Below are 20192 nucleotides of genomic sequence, written 5' to 3' on the forward strand. Positions count from 1 at the left end.
GCACTTGAGTGCTCAGCTCCCCAGTTCCCACATCTCCAGAATGAGGACACTGCTCGGTTATCCAACTGTCAGGGCCTCTGATTACAGGAACGACAGCAAACATAAAGTATTACCATGAAAGCCAGGAACCCAAAGTATAAACAGAGCTGAATAACGATTTCAAATTCCATTTCTCTAATTATTACTCCTAAGAGTTCCGATTCATCTAATAATTACTTGTAAAAGGATACCTTAAAACTGAAAAGGCAACCTCTTCATTTACCTGAAGGAGGAAAGAACTTAAAGGGCACCGCCTCGTCTACTCAATAAACCTTCTCCGTCTTAACAGGAAGGACGGTGTAGGAAGAGGCAGTAATTTCAAAATCAGTAAGTAGCCCCGAGGTCATGGAGAAGCCCCCCAGAGACGGAAAGAGGCTTTTCAATCAAGTTCAGCCCTTTGAGCATTTAGTTCTGACCAGTTTTCTGCAGGATAGGCGGGAATCCCAGGCACCCTCCCAACAAGGGGTGTCAGTGTTGAGAGAGCAGCGTTGTCCTCACTAAAGCTTCTCCATGGTTGATGAGAGGAGAGTGGGGGAGGAGGAAAGCCAACATTCCCTCCCATCTGAGGGGCCCAGGCCTCCAGGGCAGCCCGGAGTCGGGGTGCACAACAACGCCCCGTCAGAGGTGCACCCAAGACCTACCCTCTGGGTGTTTGTACTTGATTAAGTCCCCAGCTTCTCTGTAGCAGCTGCGAGGGGTGCCTCCTGTCGTGTGTTGCTAGTAACAGTGTAAGTACCAACACTACAAACGATTCACTCTTTTTACAAATAAACAGAGCAGACTTAGGATTATCCCTATAATGTCATCCCCAGTCACCTGCCTCCAGACAGACGCTGGGTGGGAAACAGAGGTGGAAATTACAGCTCACCTTAGCAGACGTATCTCTGCCACAGCCCACAGAAATCAACCACTACAGACCCTTTAAATAATAATGCTTAATATTTTAGATTTGCCATAGTTATTTATTTTTCCTGGAAAAACGGTAATTTCCTGAAAGTGGCTAGGCTCATTACCCCTGTGATTATAAAACACATGAATATAATATTAAAATCAATTTTATTTTCCCACCAAGTGCTTTGAACTTTGTAAGTACATGTGTGTTACAGGTTCCTTATACACATATATACATAATACATATGTACATGAGTGTACACAAAGAAATGTGTTGAGCATGTGAATATCATCCTTCAGAAATGTTTTGGGGGAAAAAACATGAGAATCACCTATCCATAGTGAGCCGGCCGACAAGTACACCCAAGTACTCGAACCACAAAAGATACAAACACAGGGGAGGCTGAGCCAGAAATCCGTGCGAGCGGTCTCGAGGAGAAATCAACCAGCCACAGCTATTCTCAAAGAGAAGCTCACAGACCAACTCCTTGAATTCATCAAGATATTAATAGCCTTTGATTACCAGCCTCTGGTTAATTGACTTAAAAACCAAAGAGAAAATCTTAGGTGTCCCAGGTGTAAGGTGGATGAGCTCCCCTAGAAGGGCTGAGATCAAATACATGATGTAGAACCCCCCGGGCAAGGTTCTGTCTTAGCCTCAGGGAGAAACCTGAGGATACACGGTACTTCTGTACTTCAGATGTGGGATCTAAAAAAAAAAAAAAAAGGAACTCAGGGGAGTGGGGAATGGGTGAAGATGGTCAAAGGAACAAACTTCCAGTTATAAAATAAGTAAGTCATGGGGATGTAATGTTAAAAAAAAAAAAAAAGAATTCAGCATACTCAAAAATCTTAACTGTAGGGAAGGTGATAAAACAGAATTACCATCATCATTTATAAAGGCACATTAATTGCAGTTTGGGATTATTCTGGTAGAGGGACGCAGGGTAAAGGATAGAAACAAAAAGCAAAGACAAAAACAAACAAATGAACGGAAGGAGAAAAAAAAACCTAAGCCTACAAGTTAGAGGAAGAGCAGATGGCAGAAAATTCATCTATTAGAGAGAAGTTGGTGTCAGAGCAAAAAGCTGAAATTCTAGTTCAGCCAAGATCCACAAGCACCATATAAAGCAGGTAAGCAACAGTATTGCTAAATACTGAGGGACGTGTTGTATTGAAACAAGGGAGCAGACATGTAAATGAAACCATATTTATTGCTGCTTCAAATAGCCTAAACTCATATGACTAGAAGGACTCTCAGAAGGTTACTTAACCCCTGTTTCTGTATCCAAGCAAGTCAGGAACCAAGTTACTACTTCATGCAGACAACTGTCCACCCATTCTCAAAGATCTGCCGACCAGGCAGGACGTGACCCTCCTGGAACAGTGCAGGGACCCACCCAAAGCCTCTGTGTGAGCCTGAGAATGTGCCCACACAGGTGATGAGAAAACCCAGGGCTGAGGGAAATTTACAGGTTTTGAACAGACTGGGAGAAGACAAAGGTCAGTGCTCTGGAGGGCTGTCAAAAATCCTTGCCCTGGAAGGCAAAGCTCAGTGGACAAAGTATAAAGAAAAAGTAATCAGCCGTTTGAACTCTGGCAAAGAGTTCTGTCATTAACAATCAGAGAATTTCAACTAGGAGAGGACAGAATTTATCAAGACCAGTCTGTTCACCAATCTCCAGCCCTGAGGACATCGTGACATTATAGAGCCAACGATCCAACCTATGTGGCCAGAGTTGCTGGGTTAGTTTTTCTGTGAGGGGAGGGCTGAAGGGGCAAGAAGGTGCCGTGCAGTGCCACTGTTTAGCTGGAATCAAGATAAGGGATGGCTACACACACAAATGTGTCAATTAGAGACTACAAGACTATATATATATCAGCTCAAAATCACAAGCCAGTTTTTATGGCCCAAAGAGAACAGATATGAAAATCAGGCTCTCTTTCCCCAGCAAACAGAGCAAAGCAGTAATGCAGACACCCAAATACATCCACCTGACAAAGTCACTTGCACTGTACTGACTACTCAATAGAGCGTCTTTTGTCATAACTCACTTTTTTAATAAAGGGAAAAATTATTCCAAAGCAATCATCTAGTTCTGAAGACAAAGAACAAGATTATTTGCCTTCAACATCCCATGCTTAGCCTTTTTTAGTATAGAAAACAGGCAGCTTCCATTAAGGAATTCTGTGGAAAACATGCACTCCACTCAGTTAAAAAACAAAACCAAAAATAACTGAGCACCGTGTTCGCTCAACACTGGAATATCCTATTCCTCCAGACCTGGCTTCAAGTTTCACAAAAACCATCCCTAACTACTCACCCCGCCAGTCCCAGAGAACTCCTCCTCTGAATGAGGGCTCTCTTATACACCCAGCCAGGCAATTCTGCACCAAATTATATACAATTTTGTACTGTTTGCTAAAATTATATACAACCTTGTGCTGTTTGCTAATTGTTTCATGTGTAACAAATGCATTTTCTTCCCCAAATAAGATATATAAATTACTTGGGAAGGAGGCTTGGCTTTATTCTTCAATTGTCTGTTCCTCCTGAGCACCCAGGAGACAACTAGCACACCCGGACTGAGAAACCTCCCCTGGGGAGGGGTGACTACCCGGGCTGAGTACTGCGGGGCTTTCCATGGGTGCGGGCTCCCACCCTACGGCTTCTCTGGCATCCTAGGACTCTCCTCAGCCAGCTGCCAGCTCATAGCCGCTCATCCTGTACCCCGGACCCGCCACACAAGCCATCACTAGCCCTCAGCGGGCTCCTCTGCCTGGCACCCTCCCATTGCCACTCCCAAAAGGCAGAAGGAGCTCACTCAAGCCCACACAACTCAGCTGATGCCCTCATTTAATCAGGCTGCGGCAAACAGTTGGCCAAAAGCAATAAGGGCATGACTGAGAGACTGTGGGAGTTTAATATAAAAAAATTAATAAAAAAAAAAAAAAGAAAAGGGGAAGGAGGAAGGGTCTGTCTTTTAATAGGGCCCTAATTGCCCAGCTCATAGGAACAGCCCAAATGAGATGGGAGTTTATTTCGGGGGTTTTTTTAATTATTGTTTTTTTATATATATATGAATTGCTGCTATGTGTTTTCTTTCCTCTGAGCAATTATGCAGCAAGTACGTAAAGAGGGGGAAAAATATTAATTAAATATAAGGTAATTGTAGAGTTGGCCTGGAGAGAATGAGTCTGAACTCTGGACAATCGCAGGCTACTAGGGTTTGAAGACTGCTCAGGGCCTCCCAGAAAAGAAAGAAATAAAAATACAACCAACCAACAAGCAGATGCAGAGTACAGCAGGAAAAGAGCAGTGCACAGAAACGGCAGCGGGGCAGCGGGGCTGCAGGGCTCCAAGCACCCACAGTCAGAGAGGCTGCCAACTGCTCAGGGCTCACTGCTAGAGAGAACCCCCAAAAGTTTATCCAGTCACACCCCCAAAAGATGGTCAATAGGTAAATGAGAAGATAAAAACGTAAAAAGAGACTGAGGACGTAAAGGACTGAAGAGGACTGGAGTGTGCAATTTGAACTTTAGCCCAAAACCAACCACAACTTCAGCCTGAGGAGCACGGAGGCAGGCCCCACGGGAAACAAGCTCCCTATCTATGGGGCTGGCAAAGCGAAGAGGCCTCCTCTGGCTTTCACACCACTGAGACCTCAAGGAAGAACCCAGGCAATACCAAAAGAGAGAAAGGAAGGCACTGGGGGAGTGGCGGGAAGCGAACCGTACTTGGTGACAGTAGGTGACATGCGTGACAACAGTGCACCCTCCAACAGTCCTGGCAGGGCTCGTATCGGCCTGGCCTTTCTCCAGCTCACTCAAATCCGACTCAGCTTCTGCCCTGGAAAACCTTAGTACAGACTAGAATTCAGACTTGTTCATACCAGCTAAGGACCTCACGTCACCTCCTCCCACCACTGCCAGGAGGCGAGGGAAGAAAAACAGGTGAAACTGCAGGCCCTGCCGAAACAAACGCTTGGCCACACATCCCTCAGCTTGATATCAACATTCAAAGAAAGAAAAAGCTCTGAAAAGTTAAATCTAAAGCTGGCCCCTCCATAAAACTCAGCTGGTTTGTACACAACAGGTCTTGATACCCAGCCAACAGGATTTGCAACAGGCCCTGAAATGCAAAACAGAATGAAAATGGGGTGGGCGGGCAGGCATCTTGGCTCAGACCCCTAAGCAAAAGCACTTCATAAAGAAAATTAGCTTCCGTACTTAGTAGGCTCTTCGCTACCAATAGCAGCTAATGTTGGTAACGAGCATCACAAACCTAATTACTGGCCAGGCAGAAACGAACTCTCTCCCTTATCTGTTCTTCAGAGGCCACCCAAAGTGCCCTCACCCTGAGGAGCAGAATGGCTATTTCACACAATCAAGCAGCAGCTTGGTCAGGCCCAGCAACCCCACTCCAGCTTGGCCTCCAAAATTTCAGGCCTCCCACTAACAGCTACTGATTAACAGCAAATACAGGGGTGCATCACCACCGGGGGCCGACGCTTTTCATTCCAGGAAAGACCAGGCTTCACTAAGGCTACTAATCCCCACATGCCAGAAAAGGAGTCAGAAGTCGCAGGTCACTGGCTGCTTAGTCTCCACACGACACTTACTTTGAAAGGGGCTCTACTGATGTACAATAGGACCATTAGGTTTCTTTAAACTCACGCAGTATTTTAATTATTAGAAAATGATACTATATATTGTGGGTACTTACCAGCGGCTCTCGAGGCACCACATTTTCACTTCCTGGAGTAGAGCTGGGCTGCAGAGAAAAATAGAAACAAAAGTAAGATCACAGTGCCACCCAATGGACACCAGAAAAACCAAAGACATTCCATTCTCAAGCAACACGCACAAACACCTACTTCTCGTATTTCTCACCAGTTTTTTATACTGCAGTGTTCTGTGGTGGGTACATATAAGAAGTAGCCCAAAGAGTCTGAATTCGCCAGTGAACATGAAGAGATTGTCACAGCACCTCACTGTCACAGCACCTCAAGAAGAAGGCTGCATTTGGCATAGGAGGGCCTGAGATCAGCAGCTGAGCAGCAGGGGCTGGGGACCATCACAAAATCCACGGAAACAGCAAAGTCCAGGGAAAGGCTTTAAGTGAAAGCAAAACTTTTCTTTTGCCATCTCCCCAACTTGCTGATGAAGAGCAGAGCAAAAGTGGAGAACCAGATCCAGCCACGAGGGGGCCCCAGTTGCCCACACTTGCATTTTCTCTGGGCATCTTACCTGGAGCCATGAAGCAGTAAACTATGGATATTGGTCCCTATTTATCACCTGTCACTGAGGACACCAATCCCCAGCAGTAAAGAAAGTCGGGCTTCAGTCTTTTTTGTAAATAAGCTAATGACAGGCTGACAGACAAACAGACTAACCCGCAGGCAGGCAGCACGTGGCCCACTTGCCTGGCCCTAATGTGTTTCCTTCTCTGGATCTCTCTCCTCACCCTCGCATTTACCTTCAACCCTTGGCTGATCTGGCCAAAATTCAGAGAAAGAGAGAGGCAGAGACAGAGACAGACAGACAGACTGGGAGGAAATTTACAAATCTCCAAAAGAATAAAACAGGCAGCTTGAGAGTTATGATTAGTTTACTGATACCGATGTTCAAGCCAATTTCCAATTATCTGCAGATAATATCCAGACAAATGTAGCTAATCTGTGGGTCTCGGGAGCCAGCCTCCAGGCTCCAAACTCCTCTCAGCTAGTTTAGATGGCAAGTTCCAAGCCTCCTAGGAAAAAAGGCTAGAAGGTGGGAGAAGAAAGAAGGTGGGAGAAGAAAGAATCCGGTCCCCAAAGATTTCCTCAGGCCCGGTTGCTACCACACAGCTGGCACATGGCACAGTGGCAAGGACTCTGCTAGAAAAAGGACTCTATCTCCTCATCCAAAGTCCTGTACCAAGAGCCCCTTCTTGTCCCAACACTCAGTCACCTCTTCTTGGGGACCCAATGACTGATGCTGGTTCCTTATATATTCTTCCAAGGATACTCAAAGGGTATCAAAAGAACATACATGTGTGCATATCCCCCTCAAGGAATTTAAATAGCAACACTCTCCAAATTCCTCAAACCTTGGATTCCCAGACCTTTCTGGGGTCTCAGCACATCAAAGCCAGACCTCCAAGCTCAATCTCGGGGCTGCTAAGAGAGGAGCAACCATTTCCCCACACCGTATTCCAACTTACGGTGCTATCTGAGGTCAGTCCAACTTACCAATGGTTCACTGAGGACTTCTCGTCAATCAGGGAACAGCCTGATACGATTATATTCTAGATGATTCTCCAGCTCATGTTGAGATATCTTTAATCTAAAATGGACCGTTGCCAGTTTCCTGTCTGTGTGCTTTAGAAAACTATTTCCTGATGACCAAAACAGTCTTCGTTCATCCTTACTACTCTCCATATTGATTTCCTTGAAAATACCATCTGAAATTCGTCATTATATAACTAATTTATTATCTGTCTCCATTAGATTTGAAGTTCCTTGTAGGCAGGCACTCTATCACCTTAGTGAAGGCTGATCGTCAGCACTTAGAATGTCACTGGTACTCAATAAACATATGCTTAATGAAAAGTTTTAATTTAAAAAGTTAAAAACAAAGGAACCACTTTATATACATAAGCCAAAATGAAGCAAGCAAAGGACCATGGCAGTGTGTTTCCTGGAACATCTCACCTGCAAAACACAAACCTGGCCTACTCTCAATGCAATGTCATAGCTTGATAGCTCTCAACCTTGGGGCAGAATCATCCCCAGGGGGGCACTTGGAAAATGTGCGGAGGTGGTTCTGGCCATTACAGTGACCAGGGAGTCCCACTGGCATTTAGAAGGCAGGGGCCTGAGAGGCTAAATGAAGAACTGTCCCATCCAAAACATCAACAGCACCCCTAGGAGAACCGTGACCATCCTACTTCCTTATGAGGAGGAGGAGGACAGACTCCCATCTTTAACCTGCAGCTCTAGATGCTGCTTCGAGAGACAGAGGGCAAAGGCCTGAGCAGCCACCTGCTTGTCAGAAGCTGACCCCCCCAGGCTCACGCAGCTCCACTAGTCTCGCCAGTCCAGAGCTTGTGAAAGCCCCACACTTCTTAAATGCTTGCCCCTCCATCAACCCCCTTTAAGTAGTCGAGTCTATTTCCTGGCCTGAGACAAATCCCTACTAATTAAATTACAACTTGATCCTGAAAGTCTTGACAGGTCTATGGTTTTAAAAATAATCCTAATAATAAGGTTTAGAAATCACCAGCTGAGGAGCCATAGTAGGCACTATGGCAATCCACGGTCAGGATCCTTAGGGGCCAGAATGCAGAGAGCAGGACAAGAAGAAGAGCAAAAGCATAAGACTGCTTTAAAAAACAAACTGGCAAACAAACAAAAAAACCCCACAGCAGCAGAGAGAAAAATGCTTCGGTTTGATAGAGACAAAGGTGCTCTCACTCCTGCTGTCCAGGCACTGGCCTTCCCCAGCCAGGAGGTGTGCCCACATGCTGACCGTGATGCAGAGCAAAGGTCAACTGCACACACAGCTCAGATTGGAGCAACCAGCAGAATACCCAGGTCTAGAAGCCCTCATCCTACATCTGTCAGTGGCTGTGGAACTCTGGACATGTCCTAGGCCAGTCTGGCCTATAGTTCTTTGCTGGGAAGAAAAAGGTTCAATTCAACAGATACTTTTGGAGAGACACTGGTACAGTGACAAGTGGATGACCTTTGAGTGACAGTAGGTATACAGGTCAACATCCCTGAACCCCAGTTTCCTCATCCATGCAAATAATGGGAATAACACCACTACCCCACATTCAGGATGAGATGAGATAATGAAAGTTGTATCATGCCATTCTTCTGCCCAGAATCAACCAAAAGACTCTGCTCTATGATGGAGCAAGAGGGAGCAGGCTCACCCTCCCACTGTAAACAACCAGAAAACTAAACAAAACAAATGACACCACTGTTTGTAGACACTGGGCAGCAGGCAGGACAGGATTGCTATTCCTGACAGAACAGAAACAAATGATATGAGCCCTAAGATCACTCTGACTTCTGCCAGGTTTCTACACTTTTCAGTCCAAGGTGACACTGGGGCAGAGTGGGAGTTGGGGGCGCACCCCAGCAGAACACAGCAGTCTCACTGAGCTGAGGAAACCGAGACTGAGCTCAGGGAGGCTACATCAGCTGTAAGTTGCAGGACAGAATTCCAGAGAAGAGGCAGTGATGCAGAAAGAGAGCTCCAGATGCCTACACAGAGGTTCTCTTAAGTCTCTGCTGAATACTAAAATTTGTACATGCACAGAGTGAAACTCCACGAGATTGTAAGAAAAAGTATGAAGAAGCTGCAAGCTGAACAGTTCCCAGAACCCTCACAGGTTTCACGAGGCCCAAGAACCAGAGTGGAGAGTCCTCACTGCTCATTCAGGGCATTCAGTACAGACCTGGATGGGCCACATCTTGGTAAGGAGGTCAGATTATCCCTAGGATAAAAGCGACCCTTGATCATGACTTGAAAGAATCAAAATGAACCAGAAGTAACTTAACTATCCACCAGAACAAAACTCAACACTCTTTAAAAAGCAAGCCTGACACAACATTGTAAAATGATTATAAATCAATAAAAAAGTTAAAAAAAAATTTGCTATCAAAAGGAAAAAAAAAAAAAAAAGCAAGACCACAAAATCCAGAAAAATCACAGCATCTAGCATCTAACAAAAAATCTCAACATAGGTCAAGATGCAGAAAACTGAAACCTATAATAAGAAAATAGAAGAAATAATTATCAAACAAAAAAATTAAGAGTTATAACTTTATTCAAGAATTTACCTCAATTTAAAAAATACAAATATCAAATCATTACATTGTATGCCTGAAATTAATATTATGGTGTATGTCAAGTATATCTCAATAAATCAAAAAAGAATTTAAAAGAAAACATGATCATAGTAAGAAGAAAAATGAAAGTAGAACTTCTAGAGATGAAAAAACATATCTGAAATAAAAATTTCACTAACTTGAAAACACAGCAACAGAAACTGACCAAAATGAAGAAGGAGGGAAGAAAAAAAGACCAAAAAAAGAAAAAGAAAAATATTTATAGAAATAAAGGCTGAAAATTTTCCAAGTTTGATGAAAACTACAAACTCATAGATCCAAGAAGCTCAACAAACCCCAAGCAGAGCAAACACAAAAGCATAACAAGGCACACCCTAATCAAATTCTAAAAATCCATGAAAAAGGAAAAATCTTATAAGCATCCAGAAAAAGAGAGAAACACTACCTACAGATATTAATCAAGATTAAGAATGACTTCAGACTTTCAGAAAAAGACTTTCTGATTAGAAACTGTGCAAGCCCAAAAAAATACAATGGAATACTATCTTGAAAATGCTCACAGAAAAAAAAAAAAAAAAAAAAAACAAACACCTGTCAACCTAGAATTCTATATCCAGTGAAAATATCTTTCAAAATGAACACAAATTAAAGACTTTTTCAGAGTTCTTACATTATATATGAATTAGTATAGTATCATTTAAAAGTAGGTTGTGATAACTTAAAGTAACATATTGTAAACCTTAGAGCAATCACTAATAAAAAACAACAACAAAAAAGTAGAGGTACAGCTAAACCAACAGTAGAGATAAAATAAAATCCTAAAAAATAATTCAATCCAGAAGAAGACAAGAAAAGAGGGAACAAAGAACAGATGAAAAAATTGCAAGTTCGCAGACTTCAACCCAACCATATTTATATTTACCTTAAATAAATGAAACACCAACCAAAAGGCAGAGATTGTCAGATTGAGTGGGGAAAAAACACAAGACCTAGCTGTACACTGTCTACAAGAAACCCACTCTAAACAAAAAGACACACATAGGTAAAAAGCCAAAAGGTGGAAAATGATACACCATGCAAACACTAATCATAAGAAAGCTGTAGTGGCAACATTAATCTCAGACAACTTCAGACTAACAGATAACTACCAATGATACACATGGACATTTCCAAAATAAAGGAGTCAATCAAGAAGACATAATAATCCTTAATAAGTATCACATAATAACAGAATTTCAAAACACATAAAGTAAATCAGACAGAATTAAAAAGATAAAAAGACAAATCCACAGTTATAGTTGGAGACTTTAATAATCCTCCCTCCTTAATTAAAAAGTCAGCAAGAACAAAAAAAAGTCAGCAAGGATACAGAAGACCTAAATAAGACTATCAACCAATAAGGCCTAATGCCATTTGCAGAACACTTTACCTAACAGCAGCAGAATATACACTACAGTTGACCCTTGAACAAGGGGGTAGGGGAGAATGACCCTCAAGCAGCTAAAAATCCACACATATAACCTTACAGTCAAGCCTCCATATCCAAGATTCTGCATCCACAGATTCAACCAAATGCAAATAGTGTAGTACTGTACCATGTATTTTTTTTAAATTTTTTGTAAGTGGACCTGCACAGTTCGAACCTGTGTTGTTCAAGGATCATTTGCATTTTCAAGTTCATAAGGAAAATTCAGGACAGACCATAACACAAACTTACAAGACTTGAAATCATATAGAATATGCTCTCTCATCACAAAAGGATTAAACTAGAAATCAGAAAAAAATCTGGAAAATTTTCAAATGTCTGGAAATTGAGTAGAGTTCTAAACAATCTATGGGTCAAAGAAGAAATCACAGGGGAAGTAAGAAAATATCCTGAACTGAATGAAAATGAAAACACATCTAAATTTGTGGACTGCAACTACAGTAGTGCTTAGAAGGAAGTTTACAGTTTTAAGTAGTGACTTTAGAAAAGAAGCTAAAAAATAAGAACAAGTGAAATCCCAAGTAAACAGAAAGAAATAAATGAAATTTAAAACTTACAAACAACAGAGGAAAATGAATAAAATAAAACTACTTTTCTGAAGAGTACTAAGATTGATAAATTTATAGACTGATAGATGAAAAAAGAAAAAAAAACACTAATTCCAATATTAGGAATGAAAAAGGAGAAATCACTGTATACCCTGTAGACATTTAAAAGATAAGGAAAAACTACAAAAAAAAAAAAAAACCCTTAAAAACAATTTGACTGAAATGATAGTAAATTCCTTGAGATACAATATACCAAAACTGACCCTAGAAAAAAATGAAATTTTTAATAGCCTTGTATCTATTTTTAAAATACATAATTAAAGAATTCAAAATATAATTTCAAAATGCTTAATTTAAAAAGAAATGAAGTATATAACTTAAACTTAAAAAGAAAACTCTAGGCCCAGGTGGCTTCACTGGTAAATTCTATCTAACACTTAGGAAAAAAATACCAGTCTAATGCAAACTATTTCAGAAAGTAGAAAAAAGGTCAAAATTCCCAACTCATTCTGAGATGGTAGCATTACCCTGATACCAAAACTCAATACAGATTTCATACACACATGCGTGTACATGCAAACTATAAATCAATATCCCTCGTAAACATAAATGTAAAAATCCTTAACAAAATATTGCCAAATCAAATCCAGCATTATCTAAAAATAATAATACATTATGACCAAGTGGAATTTATTCAACAAACGGGATTGGTTTAACATTTGAAAAATCAATCAATATAAATCACCATATTAACAGAAAAAAGGAGGAAAACAATAGTCAACTCAGCCAATAGCAAAAAGAGCACCTGACAACACTCAAAACACATATGATTTAAGAAAAAAACTCAGCAAATTAAAAATGAAAGTTGAATCTCCTACACTAGATAAAGGGGACCATCAAAAAAAAAAAAAAAACCCTATAGCTAACATCATTATTTAAATGTAAAAGACTGAATGCATTTCCCCTACGATCAGGAGTAAGGCAAGAATATCTACTCTCAATATTTCTTTTAATGTACTAGAAATCCTGAACAATGCAATAAAGCAAGAAAAATAAAGGGCATATAAATTGGGAAGCAAGTAAAGCTGTCTTTATTTGCAGATGACACCTACGGAGAATCATCTACAGAGAAATCATAAGGAATTTATAAAAACCTACTTTATAAATGAGCTTAACTAGGCTGCAGATACAAAGCTAACAGACAAACTCAATTTTATTTCTATACACTAGTACTGAACAATTAAAAATGGAATTTAAACGTATAATCTATAAATACAATAGTATGCAAACATATGAAATATTTAGAGAGAAATTTAATGGAATGTGTACATGACCTACAAGCTTAAAACTATAAAATACTACCGAGAAAAATCAAAGACCTTAATGGAGACATATACCATTTTAAGGAATTAGAAGATTAATGTTGCTAAGATGTCAATTCTCCCCCATATTGATCTACAGATTTCACACAATCCCAGTAAAAATCCCAGCAAGCTTTCTTGTAAGAATTGATAAACTGATTCTAAAATTTATATAGGTGCAATGCACTAAAGCTAAAACAATTTTGAAAAGGAATAAAGTCAGAATATTTCACATTACCCAATTTCAAGATTTACTATAAAGCTATAGCAATCAAGACAGTACAGCTGACCCTTGAACAACACAGGGGTTAGGGGTGCTGACTCTCCACACAGTCAAAAATTCACATATAACTTTACAGTCAGCCCTCCATATCTATGGATTCAACCAACCACAAATTGTGTAGTACTGTAGTATATATTTATTGGCAAAAATCCAAGTATAAGTGGACCCATGCAGTTCAAACCCTTGTTGTTTAGGAGTCAACTGTATTTTATTTGCATTAGGAGAAACATATAGATAAATGGAAGAAAACAGAGTCCAGAAACTGACCTATTATATACAATATATTTTTTTTGACAAAGGTGGCAAAATAATTCAATGGAGAAAGGGTAATATGTCAACAAGTGATGCTAAAACAACTGATACCCATATAGGGAAAAAAATGAACCTCAGCCTTTACCAATAAGCACATGAAAAGAGATGCTTAATGTTATTTGTCACCACAGAAATGCAAATTAAAATCACAATGAAATACCACTACATATTCACTAGAATGGCTAAAATTAAAACAGACAGACAATACCAAGTGTTAGTGTGCGTGTGCGGCAACTAGAATGTTCATACACTGCTGGTGAGAATGAAAAATAATACAACTTTGCAAAACACTTAAGCAATTTATTATAGAGCTAAACATACACTTAACATGTGACCCCACAATTCCACTCATAGGTATTTCCCAAGAAAAATGAAAATATGTCTTCACAAAAAGTTACATATGAATTTTTATAGTAGCTCCAAACTAGAACCAATTGTGTAGGGAACAGACTCTAAGGTGACTCCCATGATCCTCACCTCCTGGTATTCAGGCCTTTGTTCCCTTGAGTGTGGGTGGGTACTATGACTTGTTTCTGGACAACAGAGTATGGTAAAGGTGACAGAATGTGTGTAATTACACATATGTGGTTACAATATGTAAGACTGTAGTGTCCACTTGCCTTTGAGGAAGCAAGTAGCCATGGTGGGAAGACCTATGTGGCAAGATACTTGAGGGTGGCCCCTGGCTGACCACTACTAACAAAATGAGGTCCTCAGTCTGCAGTCCATAGGAACTAAATGCTGTCAACAACCACATGAGCTAGGAAGCAGATCCTTCCCCAGTCAAGACTCAGATGAGATCACAGCCCTGGCAGACACCTTGATTGCTGCCATGTGAGACTCAGCTAAACTGTGTCCTGACTCCTGACCCACAGACTCTGTGAGACAATAAATTTGTGTTTCTTTAAACTGCTAAATTTATACTAACACTGTTATCTGGCAATAATTAATACACTCCAAATGTCTATCAAGTGGTAAACAGACCAACAAATTGTGGTATATCTATACAATGGGATACTACACATTAGTAAAAAGTAATGAATTACTGATATATACAACAATATAAATTTCACAAACAATATTGAGCAAAAGAAGTGACACAAAAGAATATATACATTATGAATTCATTCATATGTAATTTCTAGTAAAGACAAATATAATCTATAGTGATAAAAAGCAGTTCAGACTTCCTGAGGCCAAAGGCAAGGATTTAGTGAGAAGCAGCATAAAGGAACATTTAGGAATACTAGGATTCTTTCGATCTTGATTGTGGTAATGGTTAAACAGGTATATACATTTGTCAAAACTGACCACATCTATTGGAATTCCACAGTAAAGCTTTTGGCCACAAGGACTTTGTCACTCAACGAGCTATTAATCTATGGATTTTAATTCACGATAGTGGCAATCTCTGGGGGATTGGATAGTATTGGGAAGGACACCAGGGAGGTTTCGGAGGTCCTGGTAATGTTTGATTTCTTGATCTGAGTACTGCTTACACAAGTGTGTCTACTCTGAAAATTCACCAAGCTAGACACATAATTTGTATACTTTCTGGGTGTATGTTAAACACCAGTAAAAAGTTCTTAAAATTTTTTAAAGGTTAGGGAATCATTCTAAATTAAAACATACTAAAGAGACAAATCAATGCACTCCCTGTTTCTTCAATGGATCCTGATTTTTTTTTTAATTGGGAAAATTTGAAAGTGGTCTGTATTATTAAATAACATTTTATCAACACTAAACTTCTTATATAATAATGGTATTATGGTTATGTAGGAGAATAACCTTACTCTTATGAGAGACAAGGTGAAGTATTCTAGGATGAAATATCAAGATGTCTGTAATTTACTACCAAATCATTCAAAAAATATATTGATTTACAAAGAGACTGAGATAAAGCGAATTCAGCAAAATGTAAACATTGTGAATCTTGGTGGTTTTTGTGGGAGTTTTACAGGAGTTCTCTGTATTATTCTTTCAACTTTTCTATAGGTTGGCAATCTTTCAAAATAGAGGGGCAAAATAGCTTGTTTGAGCTACTGTTAGTCAAGAGTTCAGTAATTTCCAAAACTGCATACAGAGATTGGGAGAAGGAAAGTAACATTCACTGAGCACTTAATGTGCACCACATACTCTTAGTATCTGTGATTTCAGCCAACCCTCAAAGCAACCGTCTAGGGTAATTATTATTACTCCAGTTTTACAAAGAGAACTGAGGCTCAGAGACATGGAGTGACAAGTCCAAAAGTGAGTGCTGGAGTTCAGACAGAAGTCTGTGAAGACGCAAGGCCATGCTCTTCCGCTCCATGTCTTTGCTGTACACTTCTTCCTTCCCTTCTTCTGTTTTCTCAGTCCAAAATTTACTATAGCCAGTGAATTTGAACAGAACTGAAATCCACGTTCTGTAATAATTCGCAATATTCAATAACCATTAAACAATCAGATTGAACCATGCCTCTGCTCTCCACTAAAGACAGAAAAGCTGGTGGAAAAGTACAGAAATAGGGATAACATTTCCCATCCCAATGGGCCATAACATGTACCGACTAGAAGGGACTTCGATAAGAGATTAGCCATGCAAAATAGAGTAATGTGGAGTAAACAGAACTAGGATATGAAGCAATAAATATAATCCCAACAAACTGTTTCTGAGGAGAGACTAAAGGACTACGCCATAATGAAAAAGCAAGTATATCACTGAAATCTAAAAGTCACAAAGGACAAGTAGGATAAACACCAGCATTCACGGTGTTCCTTTAAATTTCAAGGAAATTACTTTAGAGTAAATAAAAGACTAACTTTAGTGGACTGGTGTCAACAATATGAAAAATCACACCCCAAAAGATGTTATAATAGGATTAAGGAAAGACTTAGATGGTTTGTGAGTGAAACTCCAGAGTTTGTTGAGTGGACTAACAATAGATAACACTGTTAGGCACCGTTCTAAAATAGTTAATTCATTTAATCCTTAGAGCAATGCTATGAGACAGGAATTAGTATTATTCATATTTTACAGACAGGGAAACTAAGGCCAGAGAAGTCAAGTAACTTGTCCAAGATCACACAGCTGGTAAGCAGTGGGGCTAGGGTTCAAGGCCAGTGGGGATGGTTTCAGACTCCATACTTTTAACCACTGCCCTACACTGACTTTCAAAGGAAGTATTGGTTATTTATCCTTAATCTTTCAAAATGAGAGACTGATGCCACAAGGCGAACTCACAAACTTTCCGAGAGACAGAACACTGGCTCAGTCCCACAGGTGTAAAGCGTTCTTCTCACATACAAACCAGGTCTGGGGGAAATAGCCAAACAGTTCTTTCAGTTCCACTCTGCTTTATTCAAGAAATGGGAAACCAGCTGATCAGGACTTGAAAATGAAATAAGCAGCAGCAGCTAAAGAGAGTGGGTTCACGTAAAACGCGTGCATTTGCAGCTTATTGTCAGATAGTGACAGGATCTGGCATGAAGTGCTCAAGTTTTTCCCGAAGCTGCCAGCATGTTCTGATGCAGCCTTATCTCTACCAGCTTTGGAAAGGAGGGCAAAGGAGAAGCAGAACTGAAAACCAAACAAGCGCTGGCCAAGCCCCCTTAAGCATTGTAAGAGAGAACAATTTCCAGAACCAAAGCAATCCTTGGGCACTGCAAAGGCTCTAAGTGGCAAAATTTTTAGTAACCCTCACAGCACTGACAAATTAAATGTCCTGGCACTCTTTAATCCCAGCCTGTGGACATTCCTAACATTTAACAGTTCAGAGAAGCCCGGAGTCTGAGGAGCCTCAGCATTTCAGCAAGCTAAGTGGGGTAAGGCAAGAAAGGAGAGCCCCCTTCTCTCAGGCTACGCCCCACAATCCAGAATTTCTGACAGTGAGAAGACCAGAATCAGCCCTAGTTATTTCCCATGTTTTACAATCCAGACATCTCTGAATCATTTGCTTTGAAGCTGGTCTGGGGAACACACAACTCCTCTAAGTGCAATTCCTGTAATAGACTTGTGAAGAGTGAAAGAGTAAGAAACACTAAGTGGTGTTGTTCTGCCAAGGAAGTGAAATACCAGGAGGCCGCTAAAAAGTCCACAGGTGTTTCAACGCGGTGAGAGATGAGTGATGAGGTCCAGGCTGAAACCATTTTCTTCCGCCTCTGTCTAATCCTTACTAAACTTAACGAGTGGAGTCACACACACCAGGCTTATTCAGGCACATGATTCGGGGCTTGTTAACAAGACCCTAGTATCCACTCCTGTAAAATGGCGGTTAATAGCCTGTACTTCATAAAGGTTGTAATGAGCGTTAAGCGAGATAATAAACGTAATTTGTCCTCGGCATGATAGCACACACTCAGTAATTGTAAGGTACCGCTTACACCCATCCTCCTCACCCCATCCTACCCCACCTTTGGACTACAAAAGCCTTCAGAGGCCTTAATCATCCACTGCTTCCTTACAGCAGATGTAAGACATGAGGACTGGTCCTCGCGCTCTCCTAACTGGAGTGGAATTTGGTTGAATCTGTGGCTGAAAAACTGGAGCCCTGGACCGAGAAAACCAAACTCTGGGAAACAAGGACGGATCACTAGCGAAAAGCTCGGTGGCGTCTGTTTACAGTGAGTCCCCTTCCTATCAACGCACTGAGAGGATCCCAATACATTCCCGACCCTCCAACTTGGCAGGGGAAGCGCAAAGGTGACTAAAGACGGCGAGGCTGGCAGCGGGGCCACCCGGGAGGCTGGCGATTGGGAACCCTGATGGAGTCAGGCCCTCCCCGGAGGGAAGGGCCGGGAACGATCCAGCCTCTCACCCCTCTCCTCAAGCAGGGGCCCTCGCAGCTCAAGGTTGGAGGCTTCTCAAGGGTCCCGCCACCGTCCTAGCTAAGCTCAAGTGGGACCCGTGGGGCTGGCCAGCGGGAAGTGGGGACCCAAGGACGCCCCCGAGCCCTGGCTCGGGAATGTGGTCAAAGAGGGGTCACCGGGGGAGGGGCCTGGCGGCTAGGACCTGAGGAGGGGCGGGGCCCCGGAGGGGGCAAGAGGTCGGGGACCCCGGCTGCGGAGGCTCAGGGTACCCACCCGGCTCCCAGTCGTCCGCCGAGCGCCCCCTCCAGCCAGGGTCCCTGCCAACCGCGGCGGGGCAATCCCACTCCCCTTACCTGGCTCGGGTGCTCTGCCTGCTCCGAGGACGCCATCTTTCTGAGGCCTGACTAATCTATCGCAGCTGGGCGAGGTTTCTCCCAAGCGCCCTGGCTCTCGTTCGCTTGCCCAGACAAAAGTAGCCGGAACTGAGCCTGTCGATGGGGGCCACTAGGGAAGGAGAGGGGAACTCCCATGTCACGGTCACCACGCAGAGTTTCCATTAGGTCTCTGCTTTCCAAGAATACTGAAGTCTGTCCTTTTTGCATCCTTAGATGTGTGTCATTTTTATTTAATTAAATCTTTGTCCATCCCCACAGTGCCTTGGGCACATGTAGGGACTTGCTAAGTATTTCATAAATGACTGTGAAGAAATTTGGAAAATAATTGATTAATGGTTCGGTTCAGTACTATTTGTTAGGTGCCTACTATTTGCCAGGCACTTTGGTAGGCGCTAGAAATAAAAACATCTAAGACTCAACCCCCGTTCTCAAGTCTAGGCCAAATACACACACACAATTACAGTATCTTCGCAGCATGAGGGGCTTATTAGAATACAGAAGAGGTTGCTTTTTGGAGAGGAGGAGGTTCTACGAATCATTATTTTACAGCGGTTGAGTTGTTAGATTTTAAGTTAATTGTAAAATTACACAAAAGTGTTGCATACATTAGAACTATCAGTCAGTTCATTTTGCGGTGGTGTGTTGATCAATGATAGAGTTATTCAAAAGGGTTTCCTCTGTTAATTCCTCCTACCAGTTTTAAATGTCTACTTTTTAATGAGATAATATCGATTTCCTTTCATAAACAAAAAATGAAAGAAGTTGACCCTGAAGAAATATGGACTGACAATTATTTCTTGTTAATATAAAATGCCCCCTTTTAAGCAAGGAGATTTTTGATAATTTATCATTATTTTCATCTTAAATGTTAGTTTTTCAGGGGTAAAACCAGAGACTTTTCCGTAAGTAACAGTATTAGAACAAGGACGAATATGTTGTCAAGCAGCATCTGGATAATCTCAACAGTTATGTGGTTCGCATTTCCCATTTTCTCTCTGATTTCTTTGAGACCTTAATGTTTTAATCTAGTTACTTGAGCATTTCGTCCCGAGGTCCCAATCTGATTTGCACAGCTGAAGCAGAGAATCGAACGACTGGAAATGTCCGAGTATCTTATGCTTCTCTGCTGTTTTCAGGAAGACTGAAAACTACACTCAACAATTTTTAAAATTGACTTCCTTCAGATCAGCCTGAAGATGGGGACAGCTTATAGATCTTTTCCGGTTGGAAAGGGAAAACAAGTTAA

The 20192-nt window shown here is 41.3% G+C and overlaps 1 protein-coding gene across 1 annotated transcript in view; it reads right to left on the reverse strand.

Moving 5' to 3' along the window:
* The window catches only part of PEX14 (peroxisomal biogenesis factor 14), a 117805-nt gene extending 98797 nt beyond the window's left edge, over positions 1-19008 (reverse strand). Inside the window, exons 1-2 of the mRNA XM_074377459.1 lie at positions 18905-19008; positions 5657-5704 (exon numbers count right to left, since the gene is read on the reverse strand). Of these exons, the coding sequence (XP_074233560.1) occupies positions 5657-5704; positions 18905-18940 (84 nt within the window). The 5' untranslated portion in view covers positions 18941-19008. The remainder of the gene's footprint in view (positions 1-5656; positions 5705-18904) is intronic.
* Positions 19009-20192: the final 1184 nt, after the last annotated feature.

Source organism: Camelus bactrianus, chromosome 13, assembly GCF_048773025.1.
Source record: "Camelus bactrianus isolate YW-2024 breed Bactrian camel chromosome 13, ASM4877302v1, whole genome shotgun sequence".
Taxonomy (NCBI): Eukaryota; Metazoa; Chordata; class Mammalia; order Artiodactyla; family Camelidae; genus Camelus; species Camelus bactrianus.